Source organism: Miniopterus schreibersii (genome assembly GCF_964146895.1).
Source record: "Miniopterus schreibersii genome assembly, chromosome: 13".
Taxonomy (NCBI): domain Eukaryota; kingdom Metazoa; phylum Chordata; class Mammalia; order Chiroptera; family Miniopteridae; genus Miniopterus; species Miniopterus schreibersii.
This window is the reverse complement of record NC_138113.1, coordinates 11141961-11159092: the sequence shown is the minus strand read 5'-3', so window position 1 is coordinate 11159092 and position 17132 is coordinate 11141961. Positions and strand designations below refer to the sequence as shown.

The following is a 17132-nucleotide window of genomic DNA, read 5'->3' as shown; positions in this document are numbered from 1 at the left end:
GGACTGGTATGGTCAGAGCTGTGCTTTGGGGAGATTCTTTCTGGCAGCATCATTCAGGGGAACTTGCCCCATGGGGAGTAAGACTGGAGGCGAGGAGGTCAGTTGGGAGGTTACTGGGGAGCTGGGCAGGTGGGTACAGTGGGACTGAGAAAGAAAGGGGACAGATAACCAAGGACATGATGTGTGGGAAGAGGGAGAGCGAATGTTCAGTGCTCCCAAAACCCTGGCAGGTGGCAGGGCGGTGGGAGAGGGGAAGACACCCCTGGTTTGGTCCTTCCCAGGAAAGCAGGCTGCTTGATCTTTGGGCAGGCCCGCTCACCCTTCTCTAAACTCACAGGGGCAGCCGAACCCAGAGGTGCTCCCACTTGGGCCACATCCACTTGTGGCCCCTTTTTTCCTCTTCTAAGAGAGGAATCCAGAAACTACACAGCATAGCTCCCTGTGGTCCCCAGAGAGACGTGGAGCCTCAGCACAGAGTCTTGCAGTGGAGAGACTGCAGGGACAGTGTCGAGTCCTGCCTTTTACCCTCTGGACTCCTGTTGACTCCCAGGAAAACACTGCCATCTTGTCATGAGCTATGCCAAGTGGCAAGGAGCCCCTGGGAGTTTAGCCAAGGCAAGGAGGGGACCAGGGAGAGGAGAGGGAATGGGAAAGATGGAGAAAACAGCTTCTGGTGGCATCCCAGTGGGCTTTGGGGAAAGTGGGTTGGGAGCACATCAGGACTGGGAGGAGCCCTTGAGATCACTTCAGCCAACCTCTTGTTGTCTAGAGGTGAGCCTGAGACCCAGGCAGGGGAAAGGACTTGCCCAAGGTCATACACAGGAGAAATGATGGAGCTGGGCTGGATTCATAGTCTTGGGTGTGGGGAAGGTGTTTACTCCTGTCTGGACATGTTGAACAGCATACCAAGGGCCTCACTGGAGATTTCTTTCCTGGACATCTGCTTGTGTGCCGTGTGTGTGCCTGTGTGTGCCCGGAGTGTGCTTATGTGTGTGTATGTGTGTGTGCGCCTGTGCCTGTGTTGTGAGAGTCTAGGTGTGTGTGTGGCTTCCTATGCCTCGGCGGGCCTTGGCTTGGGGAAGAGAATGGGCCATTCCTGCGAGGTGCCTGTTTTCCTGGGACAGCGGAGAACTGGATTTGGCTTCCAGAACCAGCTCTGCTACCCTAACAAAATTAAAGGCACCGGCTGGTGGTGCCCAAACTGTCGGAACTGGACACACACACACACTAAGAGGCACTCACAGCCCCGTTACAGGGCGTCGGAAGAACCCAGAGTGGCTCCGAGTGCCGGGAGTCCCGAGTACCTGCATCCACACGTGTCCTTGGAGCCCCAGCCCGGACCGGGTGCGGAAGCCCATCTGCAGGGACACGGAGGAGTCGCGCGCTCCCAGCGGCTCACCCTCGGCGCCCGGCTCCGCGGCCTGGCCGGGCCACACCCCTCCTCCCCGGCCTCCGCCGGTCGTTCCTGCCCCTCTCACACACTTCAGAGTCCCCCGGGGCCCCCGCGCAGCCTGGCAGGGACAAGTTGGGGCTGGCCGGGCTGGAGAGTCAGGTCCGGAGCCAGGGATCGACACCTCCCCCGAGTCCCGTCCTCGGGGAGCAGACACGCCAGGCTGAACTCGGGTTTCTGGGAGCACTGGGTTCGGCGCCTAGACCCTCTCGGGGGGAAGCCCCCTCCCCAGGGGGCTCCGGACCACCAGCCCCAGGGTCCCCGCCCCCTGCCCCGAGAGTAGTTACCGATGGTGGTGATGACGGTGATGGCGAAGTAGAAGGAGCCGGCGAAGCGCCACTGCACGCCGGCCTTGTGCGGCTTGAGGCGCAGCACGACGCGCTCGAGCTCCTCGTAGCCGCCCTGGCTGAGGTTGTAGCGCGCCCGCAGCTCCTGCTGCCGCAGCTCCAGCCGCCGCCGCTCGATCAACTCGGGCTCCGACTCGAGCGCGTCGAAGACCGCGGCGCCCACCAGCAGGTAGGTGAAGGTGCACACGATGAGCGCCAACGTGCGCACATTCTGCCGCTTCATCGTCCCGCCCGGGCCGCCGCCGGCCCCCCGGCGCCCCCGGCCCGCGCCCCGGCCTCGGCCGCCACTGCTGCTGCCCCGGAGGCGGCCTGGGGCATGGCTGCGCTCGCCGCTCCCCGCGCCGGGCACCCGCTCCGCGCCCCGGGGCCGCCGCCGCCAGCGCCGCCGCGGAGCTGTCCCTTCAGCACCACCCACCTCCCTCCTCCGCGGCCCGCTCCCGCCCTCCGCCCCCCGCCCGCGGGCCGCCTCCTCCCGCCAGCCCTCCCGCCCAGCCAAATAAGGACTGGGGAGACGCGCGGAGGGAGGGAGGGAGGAGGGAGGAGGGGGGCGGCGGGGAGGGGGCGGGGAGCGAGCGGAGAGCCGAGAGAGCGGCCAGGACGAGGGACCCGGAGAGAGATAACTAGACAGAGGGACGCGTGCAACTACAGAGGGAGAGAAAGAGGCGGAGGGGGTGTGACAGGCAAGGCGATAAAACCAGAGGTGGACTCGGAGCACAAAACAGAGCCAGACAGAGAAATACTGCACCGGAGAGGCGGAGAGCGGCACACGACGACAGGGAGACCTGGATAGCTGGAGATAAAGTGATGACACAGAAACAGAAAAGCAGGGAAGGCGGGAGGAAAGGCAGAGTGAGCCCCCACCCACTCCCATCCCTCCGGAGAAATCACAGATGCTGTGGCTGGAAGGGCCCCTGGGCCTTGCTGTTCTGACCTTTCACATGTGGGTGGGGAAACTGAGGCACAGAGAGGTCATGTCACATGCAAAGGCACACAGTGAGTTAGTGGCAGCACTGGGACTCAGCCAAGCTGTCCCTCCCCCCAGGCCACGGCCCCTGCTCTGCACCAGGCTGCTGGCTGTCTTAGAAACAGGAGAGCACAGCTGTGGACCTGGGCACTCGTGGGCTAACACGCAAGGAAAACCCTGCTCTCGTACGAAGTCTCGCTTTCCAGGTCAGCATGGCTCTGGGAATTGGCTGAGAAAACACAGGCTGGTAGTCTAGGCCAGGAGCACCCAGTCCCAGGGGCTTTTGCTCTGCTCCCCAGGGGCTGTCAGGCTGCCTTGACATTATCTGTGGCCCCTGCCCTGCACCAGCAGTCCCGGTTGGGCTTGCACTGCCAGAGACAATGCTGGACACCACATGGGACATTCCTGCAGAAGTGAGATCTCCATGAACTAGGGCAGGTGGGACCCAGATCTGGAGGCTTACTGACAGACTGGAGGAACTGGGAGTCCTCCCTATGTCTCAATTTCTTCATTTGTCAACATGGTGGCAGTGATGGTGAGGAGGGGCGGACTGTGGTACCTCAGGCCAGGTGTCACCGTCCCTCTGAGTCTCACTCCCTTATCTCTTGGATGAGGTGCCATGCAGATGATCCCACAGGCCTTGCTTACTCCAAACAACTCCACACTTGGATGGGCTGAGTGAGCAGAATGACTGGAATGCAAATCCCACTGCCAAGGAGGGTCAAAAAGTCTTTCATGGGACCCTGGCATGGACCACAAAGAGAGACATGAAAGAGGCTCCAGGGCCCCTGACTGAGGGTAGGCTTAGGAGGCAGCTAGTCAGAGCGAGAACACTATCAGCCCACAGCCTGGGCTGGCCTGTTACTATTGGACACGACACTGCTTCTCCCAGGAGTGCCACCAACCCATTCTTCCCTTCAGCCATTCCTTCAGCAAGCATGTGTCAAGCATCTGCTGTGTGTCTGCTAGGCGTGTTATTACATTCATTATCTCTGGTCCTTACCACAATCCTGAAAGGTAGGAATGGTTATATCCATTTTATAGATGGGAAAACTGAGGCTAAAGCAGTGCGGGGAATCACCCAAGACCATTCAGCTGGGAAGAGACGTTAATCTGCCTCCTGATCCCATGCTCTTCTCCATCATGACTCCTCGAGCCTCAATTTTTAAAAATCTGTAAGTAGGATAGATAATTATGCGAGCTCTTGAAAAGATTGTTGTGAGGGATCAAAGGAGACCACATGTATGCAAATCAGACAATATGGGGCTCTATAACATCTTCTTTCCCCCTAGACTCAAGTCTCTGACCAGAGCCTGATGGGAGGGCCCTGATTTGTGGCACCTTACCTCTCCCCATCCCACTGGCTTCCCCTTCTCCCCAGAAGCTTTGATTCTTGGAAGACGCAAACTTTCTGGCCCTGCCCCTTTGGACATGAACCCAGCCTGCTGCAGGCTTCCTCCTTGGCATCTTCTGGCTTTCTGGGGGGGGGGGGGGGCACACCTTTCTTGGCTCCCAGGGGTAGGGGTAAAGTTGGGTTCTATGTTCATGGCCACCTCCCCAGAAGTCAGTTCCCCCAAAGCTGGTCTAGATGAGCAGTGGTTTGCTAGACCAGGTTTTTAGGGTGAAAGGCTATGTGTTGAGGATCGGCTTGCTTCTGGCTGCCAGGCCAGACTGCTGTGCAGATGAAAGGTGATATTATGAGTGTAAGAGCTTTAGAAAAGGGAAAAAGCTGTCTGTAGGGGAAGGACATTTATTATTCATTATGATGAAGCTTGTTCTCACAGCACTTCAGAACTGGAAGACCCTTTAGAGATTGTCCGGCCCGACTCTCTCATGTTACAGATGAGGAAACTGAGGCATGGAGCATAGAAAGGGGGTTGCCCAAGGTCACACAGTGAGGGGGGGAGGGTTTCTGCCCCATAGTTGGGGTCTTTCTGGAGCCTCCATTATGTATGGGACCAGGACATCTGCCAGTGGGGGGACCACAGCATATTCACAGTGCCCCTGGAGCCCAGGGGGGCAGCCTAGGTCTTCTTCTCCTGCCTCTCCTCCCTCTTTTCTCTTGAGGTGAGACTGGTGGGAAGATTCAAGCTTGTGCCTGTCTAGGCTTCCAAGGAGCCCCTGGGACCTTTAGGCAAGAGCCCCATCAGCCCACCCTTGACCTTGGTGGGATTGTGCCAAAGACCTCACAGCCTATTGCACACCCTTCCCTCCTAGGGATTCCTAGGACCTGCCTGCACCTGGCGGGCATGCCCCACCCTCTGCCCAGGGTCAAGTGTCAGAAAGCACCTCTGTCAATCTTGTCTGTTACACATGAGAAAGGCTGTTCAGCCTTGGCTTCTCCATGTTTTTCTATTCTTTTCAATCCATTGGTGATTTCAGTGGAGGAAGCTTTGGGCCAATTAGAGAAAGATTTAAAAAAAATTTTTTTTTTACATCTTTCAAATCATGATACTGGTCAGCCTTCTGTGTGATGATTTTCCAAAATCCTGTGCAGTAGAGAGAACACAGGGTGAAGAGTTGGGAGGCCTGGGCTGGGGTGCTGTCTCTGCCATTTATTTGCTGTGAGACTTGGCACCAGCCACTCTCTCTTCCTGGGCCTTGGTTTGCACACCCAGGAATGGAGTGGATTGGACCAGGATGTGTCTATGCTCCCTGTTTATAACATCTCATGACCTTCCTGGCCTGCTTCTGCCTCCCTTGTTTTTCCAAGAATCAGGGGAAAAGAGGTTTCTATCCACTGCTTTTAAGACTTTAGTTCTGAGGGAAAGGACACGATCAGATTAGGATAAATGAGACAGAATATAATTATCATTAGTTGCATATTGTGATTAATATGTTATTTTCCAGCTTTATCTTTCCCTCCATTCCTCTCTAAGCTCCAGGCACAGCCTGGCTCTCCTGGCTCCCATAAGCTGGGATCCTGGCTCCTCCATTTTCTATCTGTTGAACTCCTATTCAGGCTTCAAGACCCAACTCAAAGGCCACTTCCTCCATGAAGCATTCCCTAGTTGCCATCAGTCAAAACCACTGACTCCTTTGTTCTTCCAAGGCACCCTGTCTAAACTTCAATTCACTAGATATTTCTTCCACGTAGGAGATTAGTCAGCGCTTTACTATTTGTCTTCTGCACTGTCTCATTCTTTTCTCCAGGGTGGAGACCCTTCTTACTCACGCTATGCCTTTCACAGTGGGGAGCACAGTGTTTTGCACATCAGAGTTGTGCCACATGTTTTCTTGCGTCTTCAGTAGCATCCTACACCTGCTGGGTTAGAGACCAGCAGTGTCAGCGGGAGATGGGCACAGACAGTGGAATCCACAGGCAGAAAGCCCCAGCAATCTGCTTCTGTGACTCTTAGCAGACAGACATCTCTAAAGCTGGAGCAAGCCCTGCCTGTTTAGGGGAAGGGGATCCAGACAGATGCGGGTGTCCAAAGGCTTGAGGAAGCACGTGGAGCCAGCACTGGACTGGGAGCCCAGACACCTGCTGCTTGGTCCCACTGCTGCCACCAACTATCAACTAGCTGGGGGGACTTGATAGAGTCCCATAGCCTCTCTGTGGCTCAGTGTCCTTTTCTATAGAAGAAAGAGTTGACTGTCTCAAAAGGTCCCTTCCCTCTCTGACATTCTGTGATGTTAATGACAGGCCTGGCCCCAGCAATGCTCACTCTACAATGGTCAACAATGTGGTCTGAAAGATGAGGGGCCCAGAGCCCTCTCTGTCCATTGCTTTCAAGAGCCTCTTTATTGGTCAATTTGACTGGAGGATCGGGGCGGGGACAGGGAGGTAGGGAGTGCAACAGTTGACCCTGAGTCAGATAGCTGAGTTTAAACCCTTACTATCGATTACTAGCTGGATTGAAGCCTCACATGAAGTTCTGGTCCATCCTGTGTAGACCAGACCCTACTGGGCAGGGAAAGGGCCATACACATCCATGTGCCCCACAACCCTTGGCACAGCCCCTGACACAGAGGCACTCTATAAACACTCCTCCATCCATTCCAACAGGCCTGGCTGCACTAGGTGGGTTGGCAGGGCCTGGGGCCCATGGTTTGCTGTAGGAAGGAGTGTTCAGAGCCATCTCAACATTAAGCCAGGAGCAGGCCTGAGATGGGAAGGAGCCCCACAGACCCAGGAGCTGTGGCAGAAAGACAGGGAATTGGCTGACACAGAGAACTGCGGCAGGGGTTGTGGCCTCTGATGGCCAGTTGATGGAATTAAGGTGCTTAGAGTGGGACTGAGGTGTTTCTTGGTGTATCTCTGTAGGGAGAGAGATGGAGGATTAGTCTGGGTTTATAGAGCATAACTGGTCCCAGTGCAGACAGCTTGCGTTTGTCAAGAGACACTATTTGTTTAACATCTCAAGCCCAAACCAAACACAAAAGTCAGTGTTCACAAAGGAGAGGCTCTGGGAGCTGTTGGGGGAGATAGCAGCACGCTGGGAGGTAGACAGACACCTGGCTCTGTTCTCAGCCTGCCCCACATGAGCTGTGACCAGCTCCGGATACAGACTTGGGTCTCCTACCAGTGAGAATGGGAACCAACCTGTCTTTATGGAGCTGCTGTGGGGCTCAGGCTCGCTCCATTCGGTAGCAGAAAGCCTTAGTCCAAAGTCAGCGTGCACCAGATTTGACAGGTCCCTTCCCCTGGAGAGGGCCTCCTCCGCAGCCTCCTTCCCTGATTCTGAAGACCACTCTAGATGAGCATGCTTGTATGTATGTCCATAAGACCTGCAGGGAATTTCCACTGGGACACATGCCCAGAAGTGTCAAAGTGCTTATGCCCACTGCATGTCTAGGCCTCACAACTAACTGGGCCAGAGCTGGGACTTGAGTCCAGCCATCGTGATTTCCAAACCTTAGCTACAAGATAAGTTCCCTAAATTTGCCCCTTTACCATTACAAAAATGAAGTCCCTTAAGCCTGTCTGTCCTCTGCGGGGATTCTAGAGCAGCCATGGCCTGTGTTCCCAGACAAACAAACGTGTTGCTGCTAAGGAAAAAGTGAGCCTGCAGGTCTAGTCAACAGCCTCACAAATCTTGAAATCCTCTTTGCAGGTTTATGGCTTCTGAGAAGCAAGCAGAGGCAGCCTGTTCTCAGCACCAAACACAATAATTATAACAGCACTTGCAATGATTAATCAGCCAGTGAGTACTGAGTGGCACTGGTGAGTGTTCACTGCATTGGGTGTGTACTTGTGCGTGTGTGTCCGGGGGAGGGGGGGAGAGGGCAAAAGAGGTGACTTTACTCCCAATGAGCAGGGTTTAGGGGTTTTTCCCTCCGTGGAGCGGCTGTGGTCACCCTGCACCCCTTGGGGAGTGTCCTGTTCTGGCTAAAGCTGCTCTTCTTTCTGTGGGGAGAGGAATTCTGACCCCCAGAGTCCCCTCTGCTGGGCTCCTGACCACTCTGGGAGAGAGGAATTCACAACAGAGGTAGGTTCCAGGCCCATTAACCAGATTAACAAGGGTCTCACCAGCATGATATACGTGGCACAACCAAAGAAACTTGGGATATTCTGCCTGCAGAAAAGGTACAGGGGATATGTTAGCTGTCACATGCAGAAGGGATTAGCTTTGCTCTGGGTGGCCTAGGAGGGACCAGTGATCTGTGAGGAGATGCTACAGGGAAGGAGCTTGCATCCCCAAATAGACAGAATATTCCCTATGCCTCTGAAGAAGAAATGGGTTGCCCAGGATGTAATGAGCTCTTGATCAATGGAGGCATGCAATCATAGCCTGACTGATCCCTTGGATTAAGGCCCTTTTCGAAAAATCCAAGGAGCTAGTACAGTTCTTAGCACATAGTAGGTCTGCAGGAAATGCCTTTTGACATGATTGCTGAATGTTCTGAATTTGGGCCTGGACTCGATGCCCTTTGTGATTCAGTTGGGTTCAGTTCAACACTTATGGAGCAGTCAGTTCCTCAGTGCCAGGCTCTTTGCTCCTCCACCCAGGAAATGCTGCAATTCTCTGGCCCCAGGGAGGGCTATACCTGGAGTCCCTGCTGAGCCTTCACAACACTGCTTTCCTCCAGTTTCTCCTCTCCCACCCAAAGCTCCCCTGTCCCCTACATATACCAGATACCCAGCTGCCTGCAGAGACCTAACACTCACAGGTTGGAATAAGGGCCTGGAGGTCAGAGGACTCCAGCAGGGGAAATGGGCCTCTGGCAGGCTAATTACTGGGAGCTGATTCTATTAAGCAGATAGCTCGCTCTAGGCAAAGCAATTACATCTAATCAGCCCCTTGCTGCAGTCCAAAGGGACAGCTGTTTGAACCAGACACAAGTGTGAGTGGGAGCATCAAAGCAGCTTGAGGCTCAGGGTTGGGTGCGTGGGTCTGCGGCCAGGGGCTGCTCAGAAAGTGGTCCCTGGCCCCTTCCCCAGGCTGCCCAGACCCAGGCTACAGTGGGGAAGCACTGAGTGTGGATTCAGAGACCTGGCTTGAGACTTGGCTCTGCCACTAAGGAGCTAAATTTCACTATGGAGAGCACTCCTCTGACTCAAGCCTCAGTTTCCCTGTCTGTCAAATGAGCAGGGTAGACTAGGGGTCCATTCCAAGTTCCAAACTCTAGTCCATCTCAATAATGTATTGTATACTTAAAAATTTCCTAAGAGGGGAGATCTTAGGTGTTCTTATAAAAATAGTAACAATAATAAATACAGAAGGTAGGAGGAAACTTCTGCAGGTGATGAATATGTCTATGGCATAGATTTTGTTGATGGTTTTACAGGCGTATACTTATCTCCGAATTCATCAAGCTGTATACGTTAAATATGTATAGCTTTTGGCATGCCAATCAGACCTCGATAAAATGTTTTTATTTAAACATACACACACACAACAGAAACGCTAGTCTAGCTAGTCTATCTGGTTTGGCTTCTAATCCAGGCCGAAGAACACTGATCAGCTAGAGAAGAACCTGTCTGAAACCTTCAAACATGCAAAATATATGCTGCAGGATCTAATCATTCACACTGTTTTTTAAAATACTGAAATAATATATCATTACAAATTATGAATGCCCTCTGGCATTCTTTTTTCCTCTAGAAGTTTAATGAAATGTGCATTCCCCCAAAAAACAGCCATGATTTTTTTTTACCATGATTTATTGGCTTCTGAGCCCCAGATTCTTTGAGGAAGCTGGGTTGTGTTAGAGCTGGAAGAAATGGGAGGGGAGGTCCCTGAAAATGAGGGGGTGAAGACAGATGAGACCCCAGGCCACAGCCGTCTCCCTTCTACCTGTGCTGGCTTCTCTCCCCGAGGAAGAACTCCCTGAAGGACTTTTGGGCACTGTCAGGATGCCGAGGAGGGATTTTGAACACCAGTCCCTTCCACTGCTGAAATTCTAGGATTCTGGGTTGGTACCAAGCAACCGGTCTGACCCAAACTCTCCAGACAACAGCCCAGTGGAGAGGACCAGATGCTAGGAGACCTCAGCAATGACCGGCTGTGAGAAATGGGCAAGCCAGGGCCCTTCTCTGAGCCTCAGTTTCCTCTATAGAACAGGGAAAAGCCAGGAGAGCAATCTCCGCGTGGCCTCACTCGCACAGCAGCTGGGGGATTCCGCGTGAGATGACGAACGTGAAGCTAAGACTAATTAATTCCATGAAAAGGTGAGACTGTAAACTCAACGCCTACAGCACAGACACCATCGACAAAATGGAAAAGCAACCTATGGAACAGGAGGAAATATTTGCAAATCATATATCTGGTAAGGAGTTAATATCCAAAAAAATATAAAGAACAGATATAACTCAGTACAAAAAACACAAACAACCCAAATAAAAAATGGGCAGAAGATCTGAATAGACATTTTTCCAAGAAGACATACAAATGGCCAACAGGTACACGAAAAAGTGCTCGACATCACTGATTATCAAGGAAATGCAAATAAAAACCACAAGGAGATATCACCTCACACCTGTCAGAATGGCTATTATCAAAAAGGCAAATAAAAAATGTTGGCGAGGACATGGAGTAAAGGAAACCCTGTGCATTGCTGGTGGGGATATAAACTGGCGCAGCCACTATGGTGAACAGCATGAAGGGTCTTCAAAAATTTAAAAATAGAACTACCACATGACCCAGCAATTTTACTCCTGGGTATTTATCTGAAGAAAATGAAAACACGAACTCGAAAAGGTAGCTGCGCCCCATGTTCATTACAGCATTATTTACAACAGCCAAGGCAAGGAAACAACCTGTCCACTGACAGATGAACGGGAAGGAAAATGTGGAATATGTACACGGTGCAATGTTATTCAGTCACAGAGGGAGAAAATACTACCATATGCAACATGGACGGGCCTGGGGGGAGTGAAACAGCTCAGAGAAAGACGAATGCTATGAATTCACTTATATGTAGAATCTAAAAAAAAGAACCTATAGGATACAGAGAACAGATTGGTGCCTGAGGCAGGAGCTGGGGGCTCGAAATTGGTAAGGTGGTCAAAAAGTATAAAATTCCAGATAAATACGTCCTGGTTATATAATATACAGCATGGTCACTATAGTTAATGATACGGTATTATATATTTGAAAGCTGCTAAGAGAATAGATCTTGAAAGTTCTCATAAGAAAAGAAATTGTAACTATTTGTGGTGATAGATGTTAACTAAATTTATTATGGCGATCATTTCACATTATACACATGTACCAAATCATTATGTTGTAAAACGAATTCAATGGTATGTACAAATTATATCTCAGTTTTTAAAAAGGGGAAAAAAATAGGTGAGATTGGTATTAACAGCTGGGACCCAGATTTCCCTCTCCAGCGCAGCCCTTCTCGCTGTTTAGATTTTCGTGGTTGTAGCTTTGGGAATAGGATGGCCTTGCTGGGGCCGACTGTGGCGGCCACCTGACTTCCAGCTTTCCCTGGTCTTGTGATCTCAGATGCCTGGTGACCATGTAATTAGACCAAAGCTTTGGTCTGTCCTCAAAGAGTCCTGGTGTGGCCTGGCAACCAGTGGCCTTGTGAGGCCGCGCACAGCCCTTGGGCATCTGTGGGCGGGGTAGGAGAAGCAACACTGGGGTTGAGGAGAGCTGATGTCCTGATCAGGCTGGTGGGAAAGAGAGGGAAGGAGGTGGGATATAGGGGGTGGGGGGGTGGCACAGGGGCACCAAGCAGGCCTGGGTTGCCCTGCTGCTCGGCCCCATAATAATTGTTTGCCAGGAGAGAGGCCCTAAGGAAGAAGCCACTTTGATTCCCACACTGCTCCTGGAGTGGGGAAGGAGGGCTGGACAGGGAGGTTGTGGGAAAGCCTGGAGAGCAGCCTGAGAGATCTGCACTCCTACTTGGAGCCAGTGGAGGGAGGAGGCGCAGGGCAGGGCTCCTCCACCTCGAGACGGAGCTGGGTGCTCAGCTCTAAGCCTGTACCCTGGGCCCGGCCTCCTGTCTTGCCTGATCCGCCCAGCCCACCTCTCTGGCCTCACTCCCCTCGCTCCACTTAGGGCTCTTCGCACCGGCAGTTCTGTGCTCTTCGCAGGTTCTCCAAATGCTCCAGGCTCTTTCTTGCCTTTCTGCCAGAAATGCAGGTTATGCCAGGTACATATATGATGGCATTTAGGGCTCCCAACAGCCCTCAGAATGGCAGCGTTCCCCTTTTACAGTTGAGGAGACTGAGGCTCACAGGGGAATAACTGGTCTAAGTTCTTCTGGGTAAATAGACGACAGATCCAGGATTCAAACCCAGATAAGCTTGACTCCAAAGTCTGTGCTCCCACTTTTATGCCACACCCCTCCATAGAGTGACTGAGGGCAGAGCTAGGCAGCAGCAGGGGAACAGAACAGGAGGTGCTTCAACAAGGTTTGGCAGTTAAGAGGCTTAAATAACAGCGGTTGTGAATGAATGAGCAGCTCAGAGGGGAAGGCTACGGGAAGGGCCAGGACGCAGCATCTGGATTTGGCCCAGGAGGAAGGGGTGCTTGACTTTGAGCAGGAAACAGGGCAGAACCGTGGGTGAGGCCAAGTGACTCCAGCTTGCAGGGGGGCTGGGAGTGAGTGAGGACTGTTCATGAACCAGCAGGACTCAGTGGTGGGTTCCAGGGGGAGGTGAAGGAAGAGGCCGTGTTGCCCACAGCCCAGCCCTAGCACGGTGCCCAGGCGCCCAGCCTAGACAGGGATTCAGAGGGTGGCCAGTGCTGTGCACAGATTGAAGGATGCCTTTGAACCGGGTGTGTGGGAGAAGGGCAATGTCTCTAGGGCACCAAGGGACCTACCATCCAACCACCATCCAATCACATGGACGAGGGTTGGTCACAGTGCTGGGTCACCATGAGGAGGCCCAGGTGGTACCTGGGCTCTGTGCTGAGCAGGTCTCAGGTGACCCACAGATGGCATAGTCCTGTGATCCATGGAATGCACAGCACATGAGGGAGATGGGGATCAGCTGGGAGGCAGGGCTCAAGCAGAGGGCACTGAGCCGTCAGGGAGATGGAAAAAGTGATGTCGTTAATGAACAATGTGGCCAAAGGAATGAGCTGTAACTCGCTGGATCCAAAGCACAAATGGGAAAACGGCTGCCAGAGGCCCAGGAGTGTCTGATGATGGTCTGACGCCGCCCTGGGGGAGGGACTGAGCCCAGCGTAGAGGCCAGGAGGGAATCACCCCATAGGCTCTGCGGACCTTTTTTGTCTCCTAATACCTTGCCAAGCAAACCTTCTGGTGCATTAATACAGGCCGGCTGAGTTGAGTCAGGACAGACCACCTGGCCAGAGAGCCCTGTGCTGTTTCAACGGAGTGGATTTAAGGGGGTAGCGGAGAGGCAGAGGAAAGGGCACAGGTTCTGGGGGCGGCGCCCTTGTCCCCAGGTCCAGCAAGAGAGGCCTAGAGCTGCAGGCAGAGAGACATTGTTCTGTTTTCTTAAGCTCCCAGCTGGGACTGAGAACACCAAATCCTCTTTGAAAAAACAGAAAGGGATTAAAAAAATCAAGATATTAACCTTCTGAAACTGAATACACGCCATATAGAGATTGAGTTCTTTCCTAAGCATTTTTTTTATCTCTATACACATCTTAATTCATGCCAGCGTCATGGCCAGCCTGGATTATGGATGGATGGAGAGACGATGGCCTCGTCTCAGTCACACCTGTACACATGTGCCCACACATGTACACACACACACACATGCATGCATGCATGCCTGGAGCAGCAGAAAGAGCTTCGGAGGCACCTGGGTTTTGCTTCCGGCTCTGCTCCTGAACCCTGGACCTCAGCTTCCTCATCTGTAAGGGGATGGCTGGACCAGTGCCTTCTAAGACCCTGCCCAGCACTCTCGGAGCTGCCGGGCCAGGTCCCCTGGCTTATTTCCCTCTTCTTCCCTAAGCCCCCACTTTGTAAGGGCCCTGCCCGTTTCTCCTGGAACTGTTCTGACAGCCTTCGGGCCTGGCCAGCACACATTTGGGGTGGGGTGCGGGGAAGCACACACTCGGGCTCCGGGGCCAGGGCTGTTTTCATGTTACCTCAGCTCTACCAGACAGGCAGTCACAGAACAGCGTCCAGCATGTGGCCCGAGCACACTGTAGCTCCCCAAAGGCCATTTCTGTCCCTTCCACCTCCCTCTTTAGCTCACCTGGACACCCGTCCCCCATCTGAGGACAGGTCCCTTCATCTGTCTCAGCACTGGAGAAGCCATGTCATTGTTTTCTAGTTTCAGGTTCCCCTCAGCCTGTCACATGGTTCCAAACAGAACCTTCGCATGATTCCCATGCTTTTAGAATGAAGACCTGGGCCCTGGGAGTGGCCCACAGGGTCCTTGCAAATCCCTCCCCACCCTCTCCAGCCTCGCTTTGAGGTCCACTTGCCCTGCCCTGACTGGGCTTGGGGAGCCTCTGTTCAGATCCCTAAACCCACCATGCTCCTTCTGTCTTGGTCCCCATGCAATCCCTACCTCCCCGTGCCTGCTCCTCTGATGGTCCTTTCCTCAGGGAAGTCCTCCTTGACTCAGGGATATTAGGTCCCTTATGGTCCTCGGGCTCCCCTCTCTTCCCAACATCATCATAACAAAAAGACCAGTTGCACCTCAAGGATTGTATGTCTGTCTCCCCCACTAGACCGTAAGCTCCAGGGGGGCAGGGACAGATCAGTTGTCTGGCTCAATGCTGTCTCAGCAGCGCCTGTTCAATGACTGGAGTTCCATATGTACTGGTTGAGCACATGAATGAATGGTGTCTACAACTGCTCTTTAAAAACACCTTCTGTGAAATCAGGGCATAGAATTCCTTAAACTAAACTCACTCTTCTCTAGGTGTGTAGCTGACCTTCCTAGAGCTTCCCTCTTTCCCCTCCTGATTGCAGATTCTCAGAACCTCAGGTCTCTTTTTAAACTTATCTCTGACTTGCTAACATCATTGGGCCAATCAAGCAACAGAGCCTGGACCCACATTTCAGTTCTTTCCACCTTCTGACAAGCCCGAGCTTTTCCACACTTGATCATGTTCCGTGCTTGAGGCTGCAGCCAGCCACGGTTATTCTGGGCACTGGGGAGGAGGCAGTTGTGGGCTAGCCCTGAGTCAGCGAGGACCAGGAGGGAGATGCTGAGCGTCCTCAGTGGCCTTGGGGAGAGGTGGGCCACTGCAGCGGCTGCTTCTGGCTAGAGCAGAGGTTATAAGAATCCCTGTTTGTCAGTTTGGTCAATATTCCTCAAGGTGTTCTCATGGAACAAAGGTTCTTTGAGATATTATACAAAAGAAAGAATCCTGTGCTCACACGCATTTGGGAAGCTCTGAGCATCACCCAGAGTTAGTTCTTTACAAGCATCAGACGCCAACTCTGCTGACTTAGCTTATGAGGGATTTATTCTATGGATCTTGGGTAGTTTGCAGCATTTCCTGCAGGGTCAGAAAACCAAGGTCAGAGGCAAAGCATCCAGGATCAATGCTCGAAGCCATATTGTAAGAGTGACCTCAGGAATACCCCCATTGCTGCCACCAGTGGGCACAGACACTTTAGCTTGTGCCAACAGCTCCACCAACACTGGGTGTTGCCTCGAGAACCATCACCCGTGTAGCCTGTGGAAATGGATGGTAGCTGCTGCCACCATCCTCACCAGCAGGGTTCTGCATAGTCCCTGCTGCTTGCATCCTAAGTTTTGGGTCCAAAGCCTGGGGAAGTGCACCTTGGTGGTGGAGTGAGGCTGTGTGCCTGCACTGTAGCTCAAGAGAGCCTGGGACAATGTGAATCAGCCTCTTTCAGGTGTTGGCCTGGGAGGCAGCCGCTGCTTCACAACATGGGAAATCCTCACACGTAGGAAGTGAGAGCAAATGCTGAGTGGCCCCAAAGAATGACAACTGTTATCTCACTGTGGGCCTGACACACTTTCCTTGGGAGTTTGCAACACTCCAGGGTTTCTCAGTTTCAGTGCTGTTGACATGTGGGGCCAGATTTCTTTGTTGAGTGGAGGGCGGAGGGGCACTGTCCTGCGCATTGTAGGATGTTTAGCAGCACCCAGTCCTCTACCCACTAGATGCCAGTACCACAGCTCCAGCTGTGACAAAAATGTCTAAGTACATTGCCAAATGTCCCCTGGGGGTAAATCCCACCACCACCCCCCGCCCCAGGCTGAGAACTACCACTTTAAGAGATCTGCAGGAAATTTGTAACATGTTTGAGGACTGATTTAACCTGGTTTCCCAAAATGTAAACATTTTGTTTTTTCTCTAACACCCTTTGACTTTATTTCACACAACTTATTTTGGGAAATGCTGGACTGGTAACTGGGGACCTTGTTCTACAAGTTTCATGAAGATAAAGGTTACACAAGCCAAATGGCGCTGCAGGTCTCCGGTTGTCATCTTCCCACCTTAGCCTTTGTGAACAAGGCTGGGCTCCATGAGGTCCAGCTTCATGAAGGCTCACGCTCTGCGGAGTTGCCTAGGACTCTGGGAAACATGCCCAGGGTCCAAGGGAAGAGACTGGGGAATGCCACTCAACTTTAGAGCCGGTCTTTTCTCCTTGACCTGCAGGCACATACATTGCTCTAAGCACTAGGGATAGTGTCCTGGGGTCAAACCTCCTGCCTGTGGCTGCCCACTGCAGCCCCCTGCACAGCTTGACAAAGACCCCACAAGATTCAGGCTCTAGTCCAGCTGGTCTGCAAGACACAGGCCCAGCCTCCCAGTCTGCATTTCATACACGTTCACCAGGTCAAGGCCCTTATTACTGCACAAGGAATGCCCCAAGGTTAAGTCTGCCTCAACCCAGGAAACAGCCCCACCACCGTGATGTAGGACGAGAGGTCACAGGCCCCTGGAGGTTGGAGCCACCACCCACTGGCCTTGCCTTTGGGAAGGAGCTGTTGGAATTGTTGCTGCCAGGCAGGTAAAAGGACCGTGGGGAAGCGTGTGTCCTTGGCAGCTCAGCTGTCCAT

At 52.9% G+C, this 17132-nt stretch overlaps 2 protein-coding genes across 2 annotated transcripts in view; one reads left to right on the top strand and one right to left on the bottom strand.

The window, feature by feature from the left end:
• Nucleotides 1-2020, bottom strand: part of KCNK3 (potassium two pore domain channel subfamily K member 3) — a gene marked incomplete at both ends in the record, with an annotated part of 35429 nt that extends 33409 nt beyond the window's left edge. Inside the window, one exon of the mRNA XM_081156702.1 lies at nucleotides 1738-2020. Coding sequence (XP_081012828.1) covers nucleotides 1738-2020 — 283 coding nt within the window. The remainder of the gene's footprint in view (nucleotides 1-1737) is intronic.
• CIB4 (calcium and integrin binding family member 4) overlaps nucleotides 1528-17132 on the top strand; it is an 82129-nt gene continuing 66524 nt past the window's right edge. Inside the window, exons 1-2 of the mRNA XM_081156705.1 lie at nucleotides 1528-1966; nucleotides 7819-7908. Coding sequence (XP_081012831.1) covers nucleotides 7894-7908 — 15 coding nt within the window. The 5' untranslated portion in view covers nucleotides 1528-1966; nucleotides 7819-7893. The remainder of the gene's footprint in view (nucleotides 1967-7818; nucleotides 7909-17132) is intronic.